We start from the raw sequence: 23,543 nt of genomic DNA, 5'->3' as shown, positions 1-23,543 counted from the left end.
TATGTTGTGACATCTCACACCATCTACGTGTGTAAAAAGTAGTTAAAACTACCGCGACCTCCACCAGCTACAACAGCAAAATACTCACGTATTGATGCTTGAGCATCAACAAATAATGTCAATTTTGATAATATTTCACAAACAGAGGCCATTTTCCTGCATAATGAGTAGATTTAATACTTTAAGTACATTTTGCTGCGAATATGCATATACTTTTACTTTTACAATTTATAATTATATTTTGTTCTGAACATATCTTTATATAAAATATCTTTTATATCAAGCATAACTTGAAAAGAATATCAAGTAGCATCCTATTTTTGTTTTGTTTCTGTCCTCTTCCGTCTAAGATGATACTTCCTTACTGGAAACAAAGCTCCAGAAGGACGGAGCACACTGATCTCCATTTCTAAATTTGCAGTTAGCTAAAATGTCCCGTTTCTTTTTTTAGATCGGATCTAATTAAAACTGGTTTTGTTTATTTCTCTGTGGTAGAGGCAAAGCTGTCCCTGTGGATGGGACAAAGCTCGCTGCACCTCCATCTCCTTTAATTTAGGATGTGACGTTTGAGAGAAGTCGCAACTCTGCAGCGTCACTGCTCTCTGTTCCAGTGCTCCACCAACCTCTCTAAGACAGATAATATAGGTCAGCTATTTCATTCTTTATAACACATGAGAAGAAAACAAGCTCTTTGAGAACCCAGCACTATGGAGAATGCCCTCCCCCACATCTGAGCTTTACTTTGGAAGGTATTTTTACTTACTAACTTTAATGTGTTTGGCAAATTCAGTTAGTGGGCAAGACAAAAAACAAAAAAAAACAAAAAAACCAAACTGCTCAAATTTCTGAAAAGTTCTGTACTGATGATACGTAAAGCTGGCAAATGGTTTGATTTGCACTCTAGAGCAAGGTTTAATTGGGGTCTATAAATGGTGTGAAAATGTATAATAGCTGCTTTTAGTTCAAATACTACCACACAATCTGTGTCAATCTAAAACTGAATACCCCTTGCAACTCTAGCTGGAAATGAAATGCGAAGATGTTGTATTGGTGTGTCAGAGATTGTGTGGCCCTCCCTGACACAACTCTTTTACCTGCAAAAAGGCAAGAGACAAGAGTACTGAGGGTAGTTACGTCACGAAGATCTTGAAATAGTGAATCTGATGCCCTCTTCGAGACACATCGCATCATCAGTGTCAGTGAGGTAGTGTGGCTTCAATGGACGCCCCTACACATTCATGTGCATGAACATTGGTTGTTCATGTGCAGTCACAAAAAAACCCCCAACTAATTACAAGATACATCTACAGATTCAAAGTTACAGAAACGGTCAGACAGAGACCCCTACTCCGGCATCAGAAATGTATGTGGAGAGGAAAAACCAGCAATGTTATGGTTACATCCTATGCGTCTTAACGACCCAGCCACCAGCATGCAGTGCTATTTTTGGTCTGAAAGCAACTTAAAGTTTTCATGAATGTTTATGTCATTTTCATGTCCATGTAGGCAGGCTATAAAAAAGCCTGCATGACCTTACCTCAACAGTGAACAGCTATCGTTTCATATTATATGTAAATACACGCACACTTAGAAAAAGAGCCAAGAACTGGACTTCCTGTCCAACCAGAGCAGTGTTTACCCCTGTGGCTGAGGTTGTTCATTTCACTCCTTCTTTCTTGCCTCTGTGCATCAGGCCTCCTTGATATGTCCTGCCCTGCTCTGCCTGCCTGTGCACCCATTCAGAAAATTCATTTCCCATTCATTTCTCGGGAATCTAGACCAGGAATATAATTAGTAGAATAAACATGTTTACTTCGGTCGGTGGAACAGGATTACATCTTAGTCGAGTTAATCAGGAGTTGCCACGGTGAAGGAGCATCTTCCCAACCTTACACAGCAGGAATGGGATTAAGAAGATAGAAGATAGAAGATATAGCAAATGCCATTGGAGAGAAGTGTTGTGTAATCATCCCTCGGGTGGACCTACAGCCATCTTTGATGTACCATACTAAAGTGCTGCTGCCTGGAATTTAGAATGAGAGCTAACCACAAAATAAAATCATAAAATAAAAATAGAAAAAAAGGAGTGTTTGGCACAGACTTGTCCTATAACCTTGGCAACATTCACCAATGAGACTTTGAGACTCTCCTGCAGGACTGATATACAGGAAACTGGAAGCACATGGATGAATTACAATTCTGTTGGATCTGTTTTTGGACTGAGTGCTTTCGGCTGGCTCTGCTTGCATCACTGTGTCTGACATTCAGTTTAAGAGAAAGCATCCATGGGAAGGTAAAACCTGCAGGGTCTGGTGCTCTGGTGGACACACCTGACAGACACTTCATGCGACACTTGCTTATTTTGACTTAGTTTGACCAGAATTTGCGGGAGTGAGCTTTAATCACTTTTGTTGCATACTTTTTTCTTGTTTGGTATGGTGCTGTATCAACGATGTAAACCTGAAACAATAAGCCTTTTTCACAGCAGACATTTTGACTTGTCATGTCAGTAGAAAAAGCATGGATGTTACTAATAATGGCTCAGTTCTATTCAAGTGTTCCAATCGAAGCAGCTAAATGGAATTCAATCTTCATTACCTCCACCAAGGAGGTTATGTTTTTGCCTTTGTCTGTTTGTTGGCAGGATTACACAAAAAGTGCTTAACCGATTTACACCAAACTTGGTGGAGGGATGGGGCATGGGCCAGGGAAGAACCCCTTAAATTTTAGGGCAGATCTGGATCATTTACTATGAAACTGAATTTTTTTTCTCTGAAGTCTGGGTTATGAAGTCTTTAATAAGTCGCCAATTCTTTTAAATGTTTTATGTCATGTTTAAACTGAATTTATTTATCAAACAATTTTATATAAACAATTTATTTAACAATATGAATAGGCTATGCCTAACTGGAAAACCCTGGGAGCTACTGATGAAAGACAGTGACCATTAGCACTTTTATTGCATGCTCTGTTATCAAGATCCAAATTAACCCAGTTATTATGTTAAAATACAAACAGACATATTTTATGTTTGGGGTCAAAAAATTGAAAGTGTTACCCAGATTTATACTTCAGAACATCAGCAAGGACACATAGTTCAGAATCAGAACACTTTTATTGGCTAAGTATATTTGCACATACAAGGAATTTAGCTTGGTGATTGCATGTGTAAAGACAGAAAGAATAAAACACGATATAAACCAGTAGAAACCATATATAAAAAAACATAATAGGAAGGTGAAAAATGTCTCCCTCTGGCCATGGTGATCTATGCTTGGTGCTAGGTTTGCTCTTGGGCCTCCAGGATTTTTATGGTAATCTGGAAAACAGTTAGAAAAAGATCCAATCATTCACTTTGCTCTCCTAGATGGTGCGCTTTTTTCCCCAATGGATGTGGTAACAGTCAGGCTAGTGTCAACTGCGTGCTACACTGCAAGGTCTAGGCATTAGCCACAGTGATCGTCCAAGTAGCTAACTCCTTCTGCCCATTAGCGAGCTAATGTGACATCATCCAAACAGCTTCTACTTAACAGTACAGTATCCATTTTGAACTCATTTAAATTCAGGATTCATGTAACTTACATAAATATTTTTTTAAAAAGTGATCACATGACCTGCAACAAGACAAAAATTGCTACAGTTAAATGCTTAGAGCCACTTAACATTTCCAAATGTATCTTCTCCATATCGGTATACCTATGCTTGCTGGACTCTTCAATTATATTGAGGTTTAATAGACAACATTGAATAAAACCTTACAGAAGCCAACAAATTTTTTAAAATATCATTAATAGACCCTATATTTTACTGCTGTAAAGCCCCCCCCCCCTTGTTGCATTACGTGCCTGACACGAAGAAGACCAACTTCCACTGCTGAGGTCACTTTTCCTATCAACTGCGGAGGTGCCTCTTGCGGAGGTCCACCATACTATCTGCAGCCAGGTCCCTCTGCATTTTCCTAGTCTTCTATGTTACACTGTATATGTATTAGTCTTGTGATGGTAGTCTTTTTAGGCGTAACACTTGTGTGAGGTATGATCTTGACATTTGGGGAATCGCATGTATTGTCTTTCTCAAAGTTATATGAAAAAATACCACTCTCATATCTGTTCGGTAAATATGGAGCCACAGCTAGCAGGCAACCACCTTAGCTTAGCAAAAATGAAAACAGCTAACCCCCGTAAAACATGTCGTATTTACTCTTATTTGTTTTGGAGATTGAACAAACTAGATAAAACAGGTGATGTGATCTTAAGAGATGCTGGTGGGTGGATTTTATTAGCTTTGGACAATGCCAAGTTAGTTGTCTTCCCGTTTCTAGTCATTACGCTAGGCTAAGCTAAGTGGCTGCTGGCTGTAGCTTCATATTTAACAAACAGATAAGAGAGTTGTATTGAATTTCTCCTCTAACTCTCGGCAAAAAAGTGAATTAACACATTTCCCAACTATTCCAGAACTACTCCTCATTCTTCAGTAGAGAACAGTAATAATGCTCATAACGTAACGTAACATAACTTACAAAAGAGCCAACCTCCCGTAATTTAATGCAGAAATACATTCTTGAGATTTAAAAAATATTACCTTGCACAACTACAGTTCTGAATACTGAGTACATCCCAGTGGAGAAGATGAATTCAATTAAAAAAGCACCATGTCTTATGAGTTGTAGTTATTTCCCTATTTAAGTCACACCTGCACTTAGACTTCTAACTTACTGTGTTGAAGTGTCACCTGTGACCTTGGGAATCTTCGAGCTACAGATCAATCAACTTGAATCCTCCAACAAATGCCATTTTTACCCTTGACACACTCAGTATTTGCACAAACTCAGGCAGATTCACAGTCAAAACGGACGGAATAGGTGTAGATTTTCCACATTAAGATCTGATGAATATGCAGATGAGGGAAGGCATAGCGGTTAGAAGAGATCAACTTTCTGTCGTCTTTGTTTGAGGCAAATTCACAGCAGCGTCTGACCACTATTTAGGACTTTTTTTTAATGCACTGCAGCATTAACATGGCTGACATTCTGGGTCCTTGTGTGTGTCACCCAACAGGGCAGAACAAAACCTACTGTACACAGTAGCTTTATTGACCTTCATTAAATATGAACAACAGACAAATTAAACCCAAGGGAAGAAATACATATTGCTGAATGTTTCAGTCATTCATCACTCTTTCCACCATTATAATGCACTTCCAGTCTTTTGTGCGCCTCCTTTCTCTCTCACAAAGGTCGACCTTTGTGCTTTTTGTGAACACTCTGCAACATTTGGCGCCCCGTTGTGTTGTGTGCAGAATTTTGGCAGTGTGTGAGCTCCAGTCCCTGATGACCGTGAAGTTCCCTGGGCTCCATTCTGCTGACTGATTGAAGCTGCAGATCTGAGACAGTTTGTGTGTGTCTGTAACATCAGTGATCTCACAGTGGGCACAGATGGAGGGAGTCACTTTCAGGTGAAGGTAGTCATTATGTGGCATGGGTAGCATTCTTTAATGTCTTTAAAGGTGGAATCGGATTGAGATTCGTTCACTAAAGATGTGCTTATATGCTGCATGAAAGGAGTACAGTTGTGAAGCAAGGCCATTCAAGTGGGAAATTTTCTAGTAGTCTGACCTGACTTACTAGGTTGAGCCAGGATGCAACGATCTGATATAAAGTGTTAAAATCAGATACAAACAAGTGTCATCCTCCACTTATAGCACTACTGCAAATGGACTAAAAGCAGCAGGGTAGCAGTGTGGAATTTGGTGAAGACCAAAGATAGTCAAACCATTAATTGTAATTCGTACAATGCAAGTGTTTTGTGGGGAGGTGGCAGCAGAGCTAATTACAACACCACTAATTTCAGCAGGCACTTGGATAAAAACAATTTGAATCGGGTACAACAAGCTCAGAGCAACTCAGATGAAAGGTCCACGCCTGCAGCAAAACTTTTTCAGTTAGCTTAGTTTTTCTACAAAAATTAGATGTTGGTTCTTTAATATCAACACAATAATATTCACATATTTTTAGGGCATATGTTAACAGTTTGAAGTATAAGGCAGGTGCAGAAATCACTGTAGTGTCTGTATACTGTAATTGCCATACAGTTAGTTCCGTAAGTATTTGGACAGTGAAACAATTTTTGGATTTGAAATGAAGCCATCAGTTAACAGTTAACATGATATTTTTGTTAAACCAGACGAATTAAAGCTGAAAGTCTACACTTCAGTCATATCTTGTGGCTTTGTTTCAAATCCACCGTAGTCGTGTACAGGGGCAAAATTACGAAAATTGTGTCACAGTGCAATTACTTATGGACCTAACTGTATTATTCCGATACCAGTGCTGCCTTCTTCCCGAATTTAAAATCTGTATGGGTGGACCTCATTCACCAATTTTTATTCGTAAGTTAACATGAGGCCACACATTGCTGTGGCGTTTAAAAACATGTGTTGGCAGCCGACCGTGGCTTAAATAATGTAACTGATTGTGAAAATGTAATAATGACTTGGACAAAGAAACTGCACTTAACGTGGATTGGTCACATCATGGGTGATACCCAGTCTGCTTAATAAAGCAGCGTTGTGTCCGTACATAGGAGGACATCAACATTTTTGCAGTAGTATTTGCACTGTGCCTTCAGATTCTGTGGTTGTTTTTCAATGGGGCTGAATACGACCGTGCACTGTAAGCACCTTAAATGTTGTATCTACAGTAAGCACGCCAAAAATAGACCGTGGAAAGTATTTTTTTTATTATAGTTGTTGATATGGAAATACTTCGGGTCTATAGTTGCTATTGTTGCTATTGTTGCTAAGTGACTGTTAAAGCTGTTGCAAACTTCACAGCAGGAAAAAGGTGAAAGACATACAGTGTAGCATACTGCCTTACTGATGATACCCAATGAAATCAAACTTTTCCTCTTTGCCTGCAGTAGTTCCTGTTGTGGCGGCCAAATAGAGGGAGTTTGTGTCTCTTATCAAATATTAATAGACGTTACTCTAAATTAAGACAATCTATTTTTGTCATCCTTTTAATGTCTGCCTTTGAAGCAGAGCACGTTAACAACTTCAAGCCTGGGATCCATGCTTCGCGGCGAGCCAAAACGAGCAGGAGTTATGTTTAGCTCATATGTGCTTGTGCTGTAAAGTGGGTCATTTTGCTCTGTCTTTTTCTTTCCAGCCGTCTCACGGACTCGTTTTTTTCTGTCTGTCTTTATATTCACTTATTCTCTCTTTCTACAACTTTTTTTCTTTCCCTTCCCTCTCACTTCGTCTCTCTCGCTTTTTCTGTTTTATCCGCCCTCGCGCTCTCTGCAGCTGAGAAATGTTCAAAGCTGAGCACATCTGGGCCTGCTTGACACAGGACCAACCAATCCTGGCTGCTCGAGCCCCAGGGTTGTAGAGGGCAGTCTGTGAAGTTTGAGCACAGTCAACTTTTGATAGGATGTCAGGGTGAATTAAGAGCCCCACAGAGAGTCTAGCTGGCTGGCTAACTCGTTACACGACTTCACTTTGATAGTTAGCCATTCAGTCAGTCCTCATTGTCTCAACAGCAGCAATATGAATTTATAAGCTAACTTAATGAGTTTATATGAGAAAATGAAATATGCAATTATGCCAAATAAAGAATCTTTTAAGGCTTTAAACAATTGCTTGCATGTTTCATGTTAATTATCTGCTGCCCCTATGTTTAAATGTACTTTACTTGTCCAATAATTGTACTTGTATTCCTGAATCTCTTGTCCCAGTTAGTTCAGACTAGCAAGATTCCGTGTTGGCATTGTATGCATTAATGAATGTACTAAAGCCGCTAAGCCTAAAAGGACTTTGACAAGAATTTCTCCAGATGTCATGTCTTGTTAGTAATGGGTCATTACATGTGTATTACCAGGCTAAGCTTATGCAACAGGCTTGAATTTAACCCTTGTTCCTGCCTCCTGCTAAGCCTGTATATAAAACATAGTTGAGTAAGTTTACAGTTAAGTAAAAGCTTATTAAATAGACAGAAAGTAAGATAAAACACTAATAATCTGCGTTTTACTTACAGCAGTGTGAACTCAGCCCACTAATGTAGCATGCAGTGGCAACAAATTCATTCAGATTTAAGCTTTTAAATCCATTAACGACAGCAGAGTTGACCCATGTTATGTTCAGTGAATGTTAGCCGAGATCACCTGAGCCCCTTGAATCAGATTGCAGAGCGGGCTCGTGAATTTCGATGTTGCGGGAGAAGCCATAAACGGCAGGTCCGTTAACGACTCAAGGATCAGTCAGGGTAACGGAGTGACGCCCTACTTATTTCAGTGTTTGAAACAGAAACAGCTAAACCATGTGTGGCGTGAAGTGGAATACCTAGGCTTACATAAGCATGTGCTCCCATTTCCCTGAAAGCAGCAACACCCAATCTGTCTGACACCTAAAAAAAACAAGTCTAAGTAAGCTTTAGACTGCTGCAACACTTGTCATTCTTTTAACATGTTGTTAAAAGAATGACATTTAAATTTCCTTTAGCCTTTTTCACTGAGCAGAACATAACATGAACTTGTTAAGTTCTACTATTTCTAATGAAACTCAAGGGCTTTTCTACCTCAAAGACTTTTGCTGAGGTGCCCATGGGCCCGTGAATAAAGGGATCAGCTTTAAAGCGGTAATGAAAAACTGAATTGCAGTTAGAGAAACCTGCGTCTTCTCAGCAAATCAAGTATCTCCAATTGGCATTTGTGATTTAATTTAGGAAAAGAAGCCAAACTTCTCCAATGTGTTCTCTAAACACAAGCAGCCTTTAAGGAACCTAGCTTATGAAACAGTGTAAAATTGAAAACCTTTTTTTATTTAAATCAGGAACTGTCCGATTAAAAAGTAAGTAAACAAGACACGCATTTGATCCCATCTCATGGCACTTGACGGTTTTCGGGACTGCTATGCACACATCTTGATCACTGCCAAAAACTTATTGAGATTTGATGCTCAGCCTTAATGACGTGAGGGTTCTGCCGTTAATGGCCATAACCAAAGAGTGTGCTCTCCAGTAGATCATCATATCATTAGATTCAAACTAAGACCCCATGAAAGACTTCTGATCTGAAGGGCTTTGAAAAAGAATAAACGAGAGAGAAGAGATCTTCCATACATGCACATCTCCTCTGTCTCTTGAATTTAATCTCACTGAGCAGCAAGCTCTTCCTACAGGCTCCTGTCCAAAACATCCTCTACTCCAGGCGATGTGCTTCTCTCACTCCTTCTACCCTTCAAAGATATTCTAATTAGTACTTTAGTAAGCGTGCAACAAGGATCTGACTGTGTCTTCTGTCCCCCACTGATGGAGATACTCTTTCCAAGCTCCTCAGGGTAGACAGCTGAGCAGACGCACCCTCCTCACATATTCACACACTCCTCTCACATTTGTTCTGGAGAGCAGGGGATGAACTCATTTGACACCCCATGTAGATCTGCTAGGTTTGCTACTTTGTCAGAGCAGACCTGGCGAGATGCAGTGTTAGGAAGACTTTTTTTTTTTGTAGTTTGTGTCTGCATCTTCGTCTGTGTATGTACATGCAGGGTTTTGTGGAATACCACGTACACCACTGTGGATGCATACAAATTTGTGCATGCGTGTATGCCTGTTCATGCGTGACAGATGGAGGGAGCTGACCAACTCTGTGAAAAATTTGTACCGCATATTCATTTCCTAAACCTCTTGGTAATTTTCAGCGTCGGAGTTTATTAGTATATTTATTTTTTCCTCGCCCATGTGATAGGGACTCATTTCTGATTCAGCTCTAAGCCACTGTTAACATATGAAAAGAGTAACAGCTGCGTGGATGACTGAAATGTCATTATGCTAAGATCCTGCCAGTTTTGATGCCAGACCACCTCTTCAAATTCCCAAGAGTGTCTGTTGGCACAGTTGGTTTGGTTCGGGAATGAATGCACCCACGTCCTTCCTGTCCTGTGTGCATGACTATTAGCGGATGGTGATTAACCTCACCTTCTTGCTAAATGTAGTGGAAGGGAGCAAAAGACCAAAGGTCTGAAAGCTGCAGTGCAGGGTTTGTACGTTCTCCACAGTCATCTGGCCTGGCTTACCCTCCCCTCTTTCTCCAGGCTTTGTTTCTGGGTCATACAGTTGATTCTACTCTCACACAATTCATTCTGCTCCACTTTGAGAGTCAGCCACAGAGAAGGAGATCACTAGGAGCCTGAGCGCCCACACAGAGCAAACTTCTCTTTTGATTATGGACCCACTACTGGTTCCACTCTGAACCAGCTTGTGCTGTGAAACACAGGCTCTGGAAAAACAACGTTTGGCTACTCCCATTTCCCCCAGTTTGAATTATGCATTTTCTTTCAACTGGGTTTCTGCCATGGCTGCAGTTTTATGAGGAGATAGGGGGGGCATGTCAGCCCAAATACTTGCATATGAATAATTTCCGCCCCTCTATTATCTCTATTGAGTGTTCGGTTAAAGGAATTCACATGGCCATTCAGTCATCTGGCTCACTGAAACCTCACAGTTTATTGCCAATATATGAGCAAACATATGTCAAGCTTCAACCGATTTACAAATTTCATATGTTGAGCATAAAATCTGTAGGTCCTTAAATTCCAGTGCAGATATACTAGACCTTAAACTATTAATGACTTAAATGTGAACCCATGACATCCCGATGTTGTCCTCAGCATTTCATCTGACTTACGTTCTTTCAATAATGAACGATTTGCTTGGTGCAACATGTGGACTAAAGTAGTGGGGATTGTATAGGGTATTGTAATAATGTAGAGAGACAGTCTTCATGTTTAATACAGGATTCTGATGAACATTATGGATACAGATGATGTTCTAATGCGAACACCTTATTCACTATTCTCTGGGTGAAAGCTGATGTAGCTAAGTAATAATAGCTGGGGCAGGGGCAGCCGAACGGTAAAAGAAGCAGGCTCATGACCAGAAGGTCCCTGTTTTGATCCTCAAACCGGCAGGATAAATCTGGACGGGCGAAGTGAAATAGCTCCGCTTGTCCCTCCCAACGCCGCTGAGGTGCCCTTGAACAAGGCCATTAACCTCCAGCTGCTTCTGTGAGAGCTCATTGGCCAGCAGATCAGACTGGCGTTGATTGGACAGCTTTCAGATGCGAGCGTGTGTAACTGTTTCGGTGTGAACAGGGCCCTCTTGAACAAGAGAGCATTGAACATGTCAGCAAAGCTTCCCTTTCTAAATAAATGGTTAAAAAGAAGAAAAGAAAAAAAAACAACAACTCCATAGTCAGTATCCTCTGGGCGAGAGCTCAGAACGTCCTGGTTGAGATGTAGTCTTGGTAACAGAAAAGTTGAAGGTTCAAATCTTGTCTGGCTATCAAATATGGTTTCTTTCTTTTCTTCAGCAACACTCATCTGGTCCACACTCCCAGTGTAATACTAAGTGACAGAAAGGATGAAGCTGTATTTCCTGATTACCTGCTCCTCCACATGCATACATACACAGTGTTCTTGTCAGCTGGTATTTTTCTAATTCAATTGGTTAGCAATGGCTTCTTGTTTGAAGCCATGTAAAGTAATTAGGAGAGACAGAGTTATGTAAAACGAATCCAGTCCTTTATTAATCTTCATCTCGATGATAGGAATGCATTTGGCTGTGCAGGGATGGCGCTATTCTATAATATCTCCATGTGCGCTCCATTCATTTTCTCCCCTCATTACCCCCCGTATTTTACTCAATCTCATTGAGAGAAAAAAAAAAAAAAGGAGTAGTGAAAGGAAGCAGACATCCTCCCACATCTGTCTCTCTTCCCTCGCGATGCCTCCACAGCGCATGTCAGGGAGGAGAGAGGGAAGAATGTAATGGTGCTATTTATAGTAACTGTTGCCGATTTTTAAAAAAAAACCAAAAAAAAAACCAAAACATTTCTCTATCACCAAGCCCCCTGTCCACCCACCCTTCCTCCCTTTAAAGGATAGAGAGCAGTGCAGGCCTCTGTCCTCTCTGTGCTGTGTTCTGCAAATGAACCCTCACCCCTCTCATCCTCTTGTCATCCATCTATCACTCTATCCCTTTAGCCTGTTTGTACCATTGTTCAAATGCTCTTGGCAAAAGATGTATAATTCATTTCTCCTGCAGAGCGGTTGCACACCAGTCATGAATTGAGTCAGGGTGAGGAGGAGAGGAGAGAGGAATAAAGAGGCAGTGAGAGGGAGCAATGCTTCGTGCCACGCATCTCAAGTTGGCTTTGTTTAAAACAAGGACCACTCATGTATATTCTCTCTGTGGCTTAAATGGGGCATATCGGGACCCCTGTTTCTTATTAGGGTTTGATGTATCTTCATCAGTCCTGTAGACCCTTTACCCTTCACAAAAAAAGGGCATAAGTGAGAAATCTGTTGTTCGGTGGTGGAAGCAGTATTCAGGTATTTTACTCAGGTAGTCCTGCTTTCAAAACCTCAGGTAGAAGTACGGGAACATTATAATCAAAATGTACTTGAAGTATCAAAGTAAGAGTACTCATTATGCAGAATAATGTCCCTCCTGACTGATATTATATATTGCATCATTATTAACAATATTATAAAGTATCAATGCACGAGAGGTATTTTAAGTTATAGCTGGTCGACGTGGAGCTAGTTTTCCATTAACTACCTTTATATACAGTTAAGTGGTTGATCCCAACCTAGGGGTTGTGCCACCTCCAGAGGTTCACAAAATAAAACTGAGGGGTTATGAGCTGAAAGAAAACGCAAAGTTCTGCTTCATTGTAATCATGTCGTTAATTTTTCCAATTTTTGCTTTTTTTTTTGTGAATTATTGGAGAGTTTTACCTCTTTTGAGCTTGAAACAGAATTGAATTGAAGCCATCTGAGAAGATCGGAGGGGAAATCTGTCTTCCGTGGAACTGCCATGCAATATGTACTGCTTTTTGTAAGGGGTCACAAGCCAAAAGGATTGGAAACCACTGTTGTAATCTTTAAAAATCTGTTGTATTTTGTGAGCTTATCATATGTCTTTTAGGTGAACTCTTGATCTGAAAAGTAACGAGTAACTGTAAGTGCAATGTTTCCATGTGAGTTGTATCGGAGTAGAAGTATAACATAACACAAACTGGAAATACTCAAAGTACAAGTACCTAAAAATTGTGCTTGAGTACAAGACTTGAGTAAACGTACTTTCCGACATTCTGACAATGAGACTTACAATGAATACAGAAGCATAAATTCCTACGATTTGAGTCATCCAACAGAACCCTGCGCAGGGTGCAGTGCTCTGTGACAGTATGTACTGTATAACAAATATTCCAGTGTCCCAAGAAAAATCAATGGCAGCAAATAGAAGTGTTTTTTTTTTTTGAATTGGAACTGATTTTAGGTCATGGGGGAGGATGTTTCTGTGAGAGGCTTTCTTTGACAAACAGTGACATTTGCTCACTGAAACATACTCAGTTCCCGCTCTGTTTCCCAGGTGTACCGCATGGGCGGAGGAGGAGGACAGGAACACCTACAGTAGCTTTCACACCCCTGCTCCCGTTATATGGAATGACAGCACAGATGTTGTTCCTGTTGTTATCATCTTGTTTCAATTCGTTCTGAGCCGTGTCAGAGTGGTTGTAATTGCTCGGTGACAGTGGCCTGAATTATGGCCCTAATTGGCTGTTTTCCTGGGCTGCTCTGCCAGCAAACAGGCTGAAATGTTTGTTTGACCAATAAATGGCTGTCACTTTTTTGAATCCCAGCCAATGCCAATTTGTCCATCGGGGACATCAGGGACATTCAAACATTTATTCATCATAGACCTTTATACGATTCGATACCTGCAATAGCATGCGCTTCTAATGTATTCATCTTCATTCATAGTGTTTGGTTACAGACCATTAATGTCTGTCTTGTCTTAATCTGTGTATGTGTTGATGCGCTTTTCTTCCCTCTATTGTCTTTTCAAGTTTAACCAAGCAAAGCAGAATGCGCAACCTTTGAAAAACTTTGACCTGTAATCCACAGCTGCCGTAGAAAACCAAAGCAACCTTCAGGTGTGATGAAAAAGGTCTTTGGTGTACCATTCCACCTAAATGAGCCGACGGGGTTTTTTTTTTTTTTTTTTAACAAGTGGGCAGATTGCATGATGACAAATGGCCTATTTCAGTGACACCTCACAGCTCACTGCTAGCTGTCGCTTCTGTGCCTGCATCACTGCCTGATGAGACTAAAATAGTGCCTGAGCCTGACACTTTCTATGAAAAACAATGCCAAAAATAGTCACTTCACGGAGGAGATGGCACAGTAGTACAACACAAGTTTATGAGAATTAAAACAAGCCTTCTGCTAATATGTGACCTTTATTATTTGTCTCTTGAATGCTTCAGTCTTTCGTGTACAGCCTCCAAACATAATTCTGACACGGGTACATTATGAATTGATTCAGTGGATTTAAAGCCTGTCTTCATTTTCAAATGGTCTGCCTGAGACTTGAGCTTGATGCCAATTTGTCATAACAAAGTAGAAGTTTTACCAGGATTCATAGTTGTAAAAATTGATAACTCTCATTGAGGCCCAGTTTTTTTTTTTCCTAACAAAACACAACAGCAATCAAATTCAACAGAGGGTTTTTTTTGTTTGTTTTTGTTTTTTAACGGGCTGAAGATCCAACCTGCTGCTCTAGTGCTCAGCTTTCATCCTTGGGTTATGATGGCACAAGGTCAAGAACTCCATAGTTCTGTCTTTTGTGTTGTGAGTGATTAAATTGCAAACCTTATGCAAGTTAAACATCCACAAAATCTACTCAAACTTACTGTATTTAATTTGTATGTGTGTATTCTGGAGTCGATATACTGCATATTCGTGTCTGATATGGACTTAAGCTGTGTCCAGATTCCATACTGCTGCATGCTAAGTCTGGGTTTAGAATAAATGTGGACCTGCATTCAAATGTGCTGACGCTGGAAACGTCACAAAATGCTCAAAGATGATTGCACAATCCTCAAGCTTAACAAAAGCGAAAGTAGGGAGTCGTAAGGTCTACAAGCTGATTCGTGCATGTCAGTTACACGGTAATATCTATCTAAAGTTTGCTTACCGTAGCTAACATTAGCCAACAGCAGCTACTGGTCAAACCACACCAGGCAAGGAGATAGCAGCAAAACTCCTGGCAGTGTGTTAAACTGAGCGAGGATGTGTTGTTTAAATGTGAGTTTATCTTCCAGCACATGACTTGTATCTTAATATTATTTGCTGGTGTCATCTGATGGTTAAATATATCGGTTTCTTATATATTATCTGCAGAAACGGAATACTATATCACACACTGTGTTGCATTAGTATGTACTATTTAATTGAGGCACAAGTGCGATGGCAACTGATGCGCCATTTACCATGACTTGCCGCCATCTGGTGGAATCTTTGCAGCATAGCATTTAGTGGAGAACTTTTGGGGCGATTCAACATGCACTGCTCACAAATGGAAATTTCATCAGTAGACCCAGTAACTTGAAATTATTAAGCAGCTGGAAAGCACCTTTAAATAAGCGATCCTTTACAAATCTATATGGGATGCCATTAGGCAGATCACATAGTGCTATTTTGGAAGCCAAAAAGTACTGTACAGCATTTAAATATTATTTATTTAAGTGTTTCTACAGTAAAATACAATTTTAATACATTAAATAAACTTAAGTGATTAGAATTTGATGTAAATTTAGTATAATACTTCTGCATACATAAAATGTGTACTAACTCAATAGTAATTCATTCATACCTTCAGAAAAAAAAAATACGTGAGTGTACTTTTCCGCCCTAATCCTTTGCTTATCAAGTTATTTATATTTAACTTCTTGCCCACACAGCTGTTCACTGCAACCTGAGCCAGAATGGCATCGACCACCAGATGTGCCCAGAGGACATGACATCGCAGCTGGAAGACGAGGAGGAGTCGGTGGACGCGGGGGCTGTGCTGCTGGACGACGACAGCCCGGGCTACCAGGACGTCAGCCCCCCCATGTACCAGCGCCGCTCCCCGCCACACCGCTCTGTCTCTGAGTCTGAGCTGACACGGGTAAGAGCTGATCCAAAAAGCACCCCACGCTGTAAAAGCGTTGGCCTCAGTGTTAGTTTACTCCAACGAGCAGTTCACACCCATCGCAAATGATTTAACATCTTTGGATTTCCAGTATAGACTGCTCAACTCGTTATAATTGCCAGTGAAACTCAGCACATTCGTAACTGGGGAAATTGGGATCTAAGGCCATGATAAGTAAAAGTTTTATTTTGTTATGGCATCTTCCAAAATATTCTGATTTCGATGTTTGTAGAAAAAATAAGATAATCCTGGTGAAACATAGATCCCTTCAGCCCAGTGTCCTATGAGTTAGACAAGTGAGTTTGTAAGTGAAATAGTCAGTAATTGATAATGTATGCCTTACTACTGGCCAAAAACTACATCGTATGTCTGAAATTAAACTCAGTCCATTTTATAGTCTAATTTAAGCAATATAGGCTTATATCTCTTTGTAAATACTCCGAAAAATCCTCAAGGTGATAATGAAGTTGTTATGGCTAACATATGCTAATATTGTTCGTAAACAGTTTCGTGTTAACGCATCCAGCGGATTCACAGTTAGCATTCATTTTAAGTCGTGTCTCTGGCAATCTGACGAATGTAAGTCCGGTATTTACTCTACTTTTAGCTCTGCTTTGGCCTATACTCACCAGCTAGTCCCTAACTGTGTCTGTCAGTTGGTGGTTGTTAGGTAGCATACAGTGATTTTTTTTTTTTTTTTTTTTTTAAGTATTTGAGTGGTGAGACTAAAGCAAAACAGGGAAGCTGCTGCCTGTAAAAGCCGCAACAATCAGCTGAAAGATGTTAATGTTGTGACCAATACCTGCGAAACTACCTGCCATCCTCCGGCGTACTTTGTGTTAGTGCTAACTAACAAATAATGCTCAACTAGGATGGTTGTGATAAACCTTACACCCGCTAGGCTTCAAAATGCGGAGCATTGTGTCATTGTTAGAAAGTTAGCATGTTGAACTTAGCATTTAGTACAGCCTCTCGGAGCCCCTGGCATGGCTATGGGCTCTCGTCATGTTTCCAAATTGATCTCGTCCAGACAAAAAAAAAAAAAAAAATCATACTGAGGCTCTGGTTGTGCTGCGGTGGTTTGATTGCGACACCCTTGCTTAGTGGTAATGTGGTTGCATTTCTGTTCAAATTACGGTATGTCCACAAAAACATCCCTGTCCTGACTGCTTTCGACACACAAAACGAAATCGACCGCCCCCCTAAATACAATAATCCCATATGTCCCACACATCTACCTCTTCAGTTCAAACAAAGACAACAGGGAATAAAAGAAGGGAAAGACAAGCTGTTATTTCGGGCTGCGACTCAACTCTTCCTCAGTGTTTTTCTGATAATAGATCAAAGGGCCCGTCGTCGGCAGCGCAGAATGAATTCCTTTCTTCCTCTCCAGAAATAGACCGCGGTTGGGACAGTGGGAGGAGACAGGGGTGATCGCTCCTGATGCGCACACGCACTCTCATATTCTCTTTTCCCTGCGTGAAATCTGTGGCAATCAGTTGTCAGTCAAGGCAAGTGGAAGCCCTTTGAGTCAGACACGGTGCTCTGTGTACACCCTGGATCCCGAGCCTTTGAAATGCCAGGCAGAGAGCCAGGCCTGGGTTCAATTGGTGCAGAACCACACATGCGGTACAAACACACTCAAGGATAGTGGCGATGCCCTGTTCTTTCTGGATTGTGCTGTGCCTGTAAGGATGTGGTGCATGTGGAGAGTCTGAGGCGACGTGGTATCGGCGCTGTGCGGTTTATGGGGGCACCGTCACGCAACTTCGTGCCTCAGCAATATTCTGTGCGAAGCAGACGCTGAGTCTGAATCGCATCAGAGACCCGGAGGAAGTGTATTAGCTGAAAGAATTTAACTGCTGGAGCTTTTAGTCTCAGTGTTGTGCGTCTGGATTAGAGTTAACAGTGAGATTTTCTTTTTGAGAGAAAATCTCAGAACGATAAGGACTATATTCACATAGAACGGCAATCTATTCTACCATGCAATACAGCCATGGGCCAGATAGTATTTATTGATGCTACCAGGACCTGAGCTCAATTAAAAGAGAGGTTTGCTTCATAGGACTAATAACTTTACTGTTAAATATTAGAGTCACAGTGAGACAGCAGTTGTAGCGTCTATAGCTTCAGTAATGTGACGTTTTTTCTGGATGAAAGGGAAGATGTGGGCAGGGTATAATTTTGAGAGGAATTTAAATCAGATTCTTCAGACTTGTTTGGATTTTTTGAAAAATGGGCAACGTTGTATGTATATCAATGTGCCCCCGAGTTCAAGATGAGCCATGAAAAATAGTTTAATATTTTACAGGAAGACAAAAGAGAGGGATTTTAATATCAAAACACTGCAAAACTGATTTTTTTGACAAACATTTTGCATATACCTCTGTGATTTTGACAATATACCCATCCTAAATTGTGCTGTGGCTTGTAGTACTGTTTATTCCATGTGCCTGAGGGTATAAAGGTTCAAATACTTTACAATGACAAAAGAATGGATTTTTTTCCTCTTGCACATTGAGACTCATACTAAATGATATTTCCCTGGTCATTTTGAGAAAAAACCAATCTGTCTGTGAAAGGACAACAGTCAAACAGATGTAATGAGGGCAGAGTATTAATGCTAATGCCAGTACAATACCTGAATTTGATACCTTACTTTGAGAAATATGGACATGTTTTTCTACAAAACAGCAGAAATAAGATACTAAAATTGGTAAAATTTTGAATTAAATCCGGAGTTATCATGACTATGATGTTTCAACACATATTGGATACCAGCTTTCAGTACTTGATACCGGTAAATGGTGCTACAGAAACAGTTTGGTTGATACCAAAAAAGCATTAAGGATTGATACCAGTCCCTGTCAAAACAAAACAATTCTTCAGCTTTCTGGTGGGAAACTCAGCATCTTGTCAGGACAGCTGACTGAGACAAAGATCTGGTATTCATGTTAAGCTTAAGTACCTATTTTGATGATCCCTCAATGAGCTCTTAAATAAATGTAAATGTAATATATAAAGATGTAATGAATCTAGACCTGGGTGCCAACCAGTGGGAAGACAAGACTGTAGGTCATTTCAGTTTATCACATCAGCAGCGAGAGTTAATTTTTAAATATTGGATTAAATCTGAATCCTGCGCCTGGCTGGATTTGTTATCGAGCCGAGGCTTAGTAATAGATTAAACATGAGGCATTAAACAGCCATTTAGACGCATTGGATGGCTATAACATCCACAGAAAATCAGCTCACCTCAGTCGTAATCAATATCAAGCCCAAGGTGAATATATTTTGTTCGGTGTTAACACACCCTGCGATGCTTTATGGACCCTGCCGAATCACAAGGTCAGGGACCGTGAAGAGGTCTTGTGTACTTTCTTTGATGTGCCCGAGTAAAGTTGGCTGTGCCTGTAAAATCCAATTTCAAACAGAGGCTCCTTATGAAGGTTTATTAATTTATCCCGTATAGTGTGTTATTCTCTGTCAGCCTTCCGCAGCTCCCTGGACTGCAGCCTACCCCGTTCTCACACACACACAACACACACACACACACACACACACACACACACACAGACGTATCCGGGTTTCATCCCCACTCCTGTATGTAACAGATTAATTAATACAGGGAATTTTCATCTCCTGCCAGCTCCGGCCGAGAGAAAGAGAGCGCGGCAGAGAGAATAGAACGTGAGAGAGAGCATGCCAGAGCTGTTAATTAGCTGCGCAGTGTAGATAGGGCAGATGACACAGGGCTCCGTGTCTCAAACAGCCGTTCACTCAGTCAATATGACACTAATGACAGTGGCCCTCCTCCTCTCTCTGCCCAGTCACATTCAGAAGTGGTAGCAGTGTTTAGCTGTGACACTAGAGGGTGGTATGTGATAGTGAATCGCACTGGTGCAACGCAGGCAAGTTCAAAACAGGAGGGAAGGATCAGTCTAATGCAACCTTGCAGTTTCTCTGGTGCGCTTTTAAAAAATGCTAGAAAACATGAGGAAAAAGTAACTGGAATTTTCAACAGGTTCTTAACACACTGTAATGTAATTGTAAGCAGATATAAGGCCTTTTTAAGTGTTTATTGTGTGAAGCATCCATAACTGGGTAGTGGCATACGAACAGAAATTGAATGACAATATAACAGTTATATAAAATATACCCTCATAGGATGATTTATAATTGTTGAAAATACTGTACAGGAATACAAACTTAAAGACATCCTTATATCTGCTTATAAACTACAATATCACAATGTGATATGAACAATTTATTATATGTTTATATACTTGTTCGGACTGCTAAGTAGTGGTGGGTGTTAAAGTGAAGAGATACCACTGTATGCTACGGAGGTTGTTATCACTGTGTCCGTATGGCTTCAGCAGTCTGTTTCCTACACACCGGATCGTAGTGGTGTGTTGACATGTGGGTCGACCAAACACGGGACCATGACACGGGAGACAGCTGTTCGTTTTCCCGTGTGAAACTGATCGAACGTCATCGTTCAGCCACCTTAGCTGCATGTTTTTTTTATTGTAACCATGACGACGAAGGTCCTCGTCCGCGTACCACCGTAGGGATGCTATTTCAGGAGACACTCCCTGGGGTCATATCCAAGAGTACGGACAAAGAACCTATATGGTCATTCAGGATTTGTTGTATTTTGCTGCATTCCGAGTTTTACTCTGCTTTGATGCAGTCTTCAGATTTATTAAAAGGGAAAAGTTGAAATATCGCGTTGACATAAGTATTCAGACCCTTTACTCGGTACTTAGTTGAAGCGCCTTTGGCAGCAATTCCAGCCTCGAGTCTTCTTGGGTATGACACGACAAGCTTTGCACACCTGGATTTGAGGATGAAATCAGAAATGTTCGATTGGGTTCAAGTCAGGGCTCTGGCTGGGCCACTCAAGGACATTCACAGAGTTGGCCCCAAGCCACTTCTGCATTTTCTTCGGCTGTGTGCTCAGGGTCATTGTCCTGGTGGAAGGTGAACCTTCGGCCTAGTCCTGAGTGCTCCGGTCGAGATTTTCATCAAGGATATCTCTACACTTTGCTCTATTCAGTTTTTCCTCAACCCTGACCAGTCTTCCTGTCCCTGCCACTGAAAAACACCCCCCCCCCCCAGCATGATGCTGCCACCACCATGCTTCGCTGCTGGGATGGTACTGGGCAGGGGATGAGCCGGGCCTGGTTTCCTCCAGAAGTGCTACTTAGAATTAAGGCCAAACAGTTCTATATTGGTTTCATCAGACCAGGGAATCTTGTTTTTCACAGTCTGGGAGTCGTTTAGATGCTTTTTTGCAAACTGTAAAGGGCTTTCATGCATCTTTCACTGAGGGGAGACTTCCGTCTCTCTCCGTATCTCCCATCTCCACTCAGGATCTCTGGAGCTCAGCCAGAGTGGCAATCGGGTTCTTCATCACCTCTCTTATGAAGGCCCTTCTCCCCTGATTGCTCAGTTTGGCTGGGCGGCCGGCTCTAGGAAGAGTCCTGGTTGTTCCAAACTTCTTCCACCGAAGAATCACGGAGGCCACTGCGCTCTCGAGAACCTTCAATGCAGCAGAAATGTTTTTGTAGCCTTCCCCAGATCGGTGCTTCAACGCAATCCTGTCTCTGAGCTCTGCAGGAAGTTCCTTTGACCTCATGGCTTGGTTTTTGCTCCGATATGCATTGTCAGCTGTGAGACCTTTTATACAGACAGGTGTGTGCCTTTTCAAATCATGTGTAATCAATGGAATTTACCACAGGTGGACTCCAATCAAGGTATAGAAACATCCTAAAGATGATAAAGAGAAATGGGAGCCATCTGAGATAAATTTCAAGTGTAGAATGCACTGAAGAAAAAGATTATAGAATGACTGAAATTACTTTCTTTCTTTAAATACCAGATTTAATGATGCTCTTTTCTTTAAAAAAAAAAAAATCTTAAAAGTAAAGTCTTAAAAATCTATTTCACTAAGTACATTGTCCCATAAAAGATACATTGCTTTTCAAGAGTTAATATATTTAATTAATATATGTAGTAACTGAGCTTCCCGCCTTTTCTGACGCACTTTGCAGTGTGACGTTTCTTATTGTTTGGTTTTTCTTAAGCTGGTTGTACAATAAAATGGGATTGTATTATATTGCACGCAGCCATGTTTTATCCAACAAACAATATTGCTCCTAATGAAAACTGCTAGATGGCTTTAATGGTTCTGCCCAAACAAATGCTTCGCTTGTGCTGTCAAATAGCTATTGAATATTTTGGCCTTGCGCGCATTCGCACAAAAAATGAATTCTGCCCACTTCTTTTGTTTTGGGAAATAACCAGGGTTTAGTTTCAGTTTTAGTTATTTTTGAGAAGTAAAAAAAACCTCTGAAAAACTATGGAATCTATTTGACATCTATTTATGAGGTCTTTGTGGCCAGTTTAATTCTAAATACAGTGAATTATTGACAAAAGAATGTCATTATATGTGCTAATTGCTGCGGTAGTTAACATTTTTAATTGAGTGTAAAGCCGTTTGACCCAACAATCAGACTAACAATCTCGGAGCCAAAATGAAAAGCGTGACACAAGGGGGGTTGCAGTTCTCCTTAGAATCGACTACCGCTGTACACAGCACCACTGCCAAATTCACACTCCTGGTCACATGGTATTTGTCTCTGGAATGCTTTTCAGTGCTTTTAATTCCCAGCTCTTTTTGTATTCCAACACTGTCTTCACAAAGGGGCCATGTTATTGCCTCTTGATTAATTTAGCTGAGTACAGTCATATTGGATCTTTAAATGCTTATCATTGTTAGTGCAATTACATGCTTCATTATGTATGTAATAGTTTTCCACTGTGGTCGTTAATGTGTGGATGTTTATTTCAGACTCTGGTTCACGTTAGGGTTTTGTGTTTTCCCCAAAGGCTTTATTCGTTGTCTTTAATTTTTGAGGTTGTCCTTGCTCTGTTGCTAAGGTAACGTGAAGAATACTAGGAGCTCCACTGGGCTTTTAGATATCAATTAAATCCAAGGACAGCGCAACACTGAACGCACGTTGGCACATATGGCACATATGGCAAATGCATGGTTTATGTGTTTATGATCGTGTTTCATTGCATTCATGTGGTTTTTTTTGTTTTGTTTGGGTTTTTTTTCCAGTGTAGGTGAGTGCCTGGGCTGCACATGTGGATATGTGTGAGTGTGTGTGTGTGTGTGTGTGTGTGTGTGTGTGTGTGTGTGTGTGTGTGTGTGTGTGTGTGTGTGTGTGTGTGTGTGTGTGTGTGTTTGTGTGTGTGTGCGTGTGTGTGTGTGTGTGTGTGTGTGCCTGTGCCTGCCTCCTCCCAGATGTATTCCACTTAGAAATAAAGCAGGCTTCTCCTCTCACCCCTGTGCTGTCACTCAAATCGCTAATTGGCCCAGAGTCTCTTGAACACAGTTCTTTGAGCATGATTGTATTCCTGTTTTCTTCTCTCGGCTTTTTCCCCTCCACCCTTTGGCTCTGCTGGCTGGCTGGCAAGCAGGAAGGCACTG

The 23,543-nt window shown here is 40.9% G+C and overlaps 1 protein-coding gene across 3 annotated transcripts in view; it reads left to right on the top strand.

The window, feature by feature from the left end:
- Positions 1-23,543, top strand: part of samd12 (sterile alpha motif domain containing 12) — a 101,588-nt gene that overhangs the window by 2,690 nt on the left and 75,355 nt on the right. For all 3 annotated transcript variants that reach the window (XM_040122284.1, XM_040122286.1, XM_040122285.1), the window contains exon 2: positions 15,807-16,015. In XM_040122284.1, coding sequence (XP_039978218.1) covers positions 15,807-16,015 — 209 coding nt within the window. The remainder of the gene's footprint in view (positions 1-15,806; positions 16,016-23,543) is intronic.

Source organism: Xiphias gladius, chromosome 24 (assembly GCF_016859285.1).
Source record: "Xiphias gladius isolate SHS-SW01 ecotype Sanya breed wild chromosome 24, ASM1685928v1, whole genome shotgun sequence".
NCBI classification, from domain to species: domain Eukaryota; kingdom Metazoa; phylum Chordata; class Actinopteri; order Istiophoriformes; family Xiphiidae; genus Xiphias; species Xiphias gladius.
This window is presented reverse-complemented; position numbering and strand designations above follow the sequence as displayed.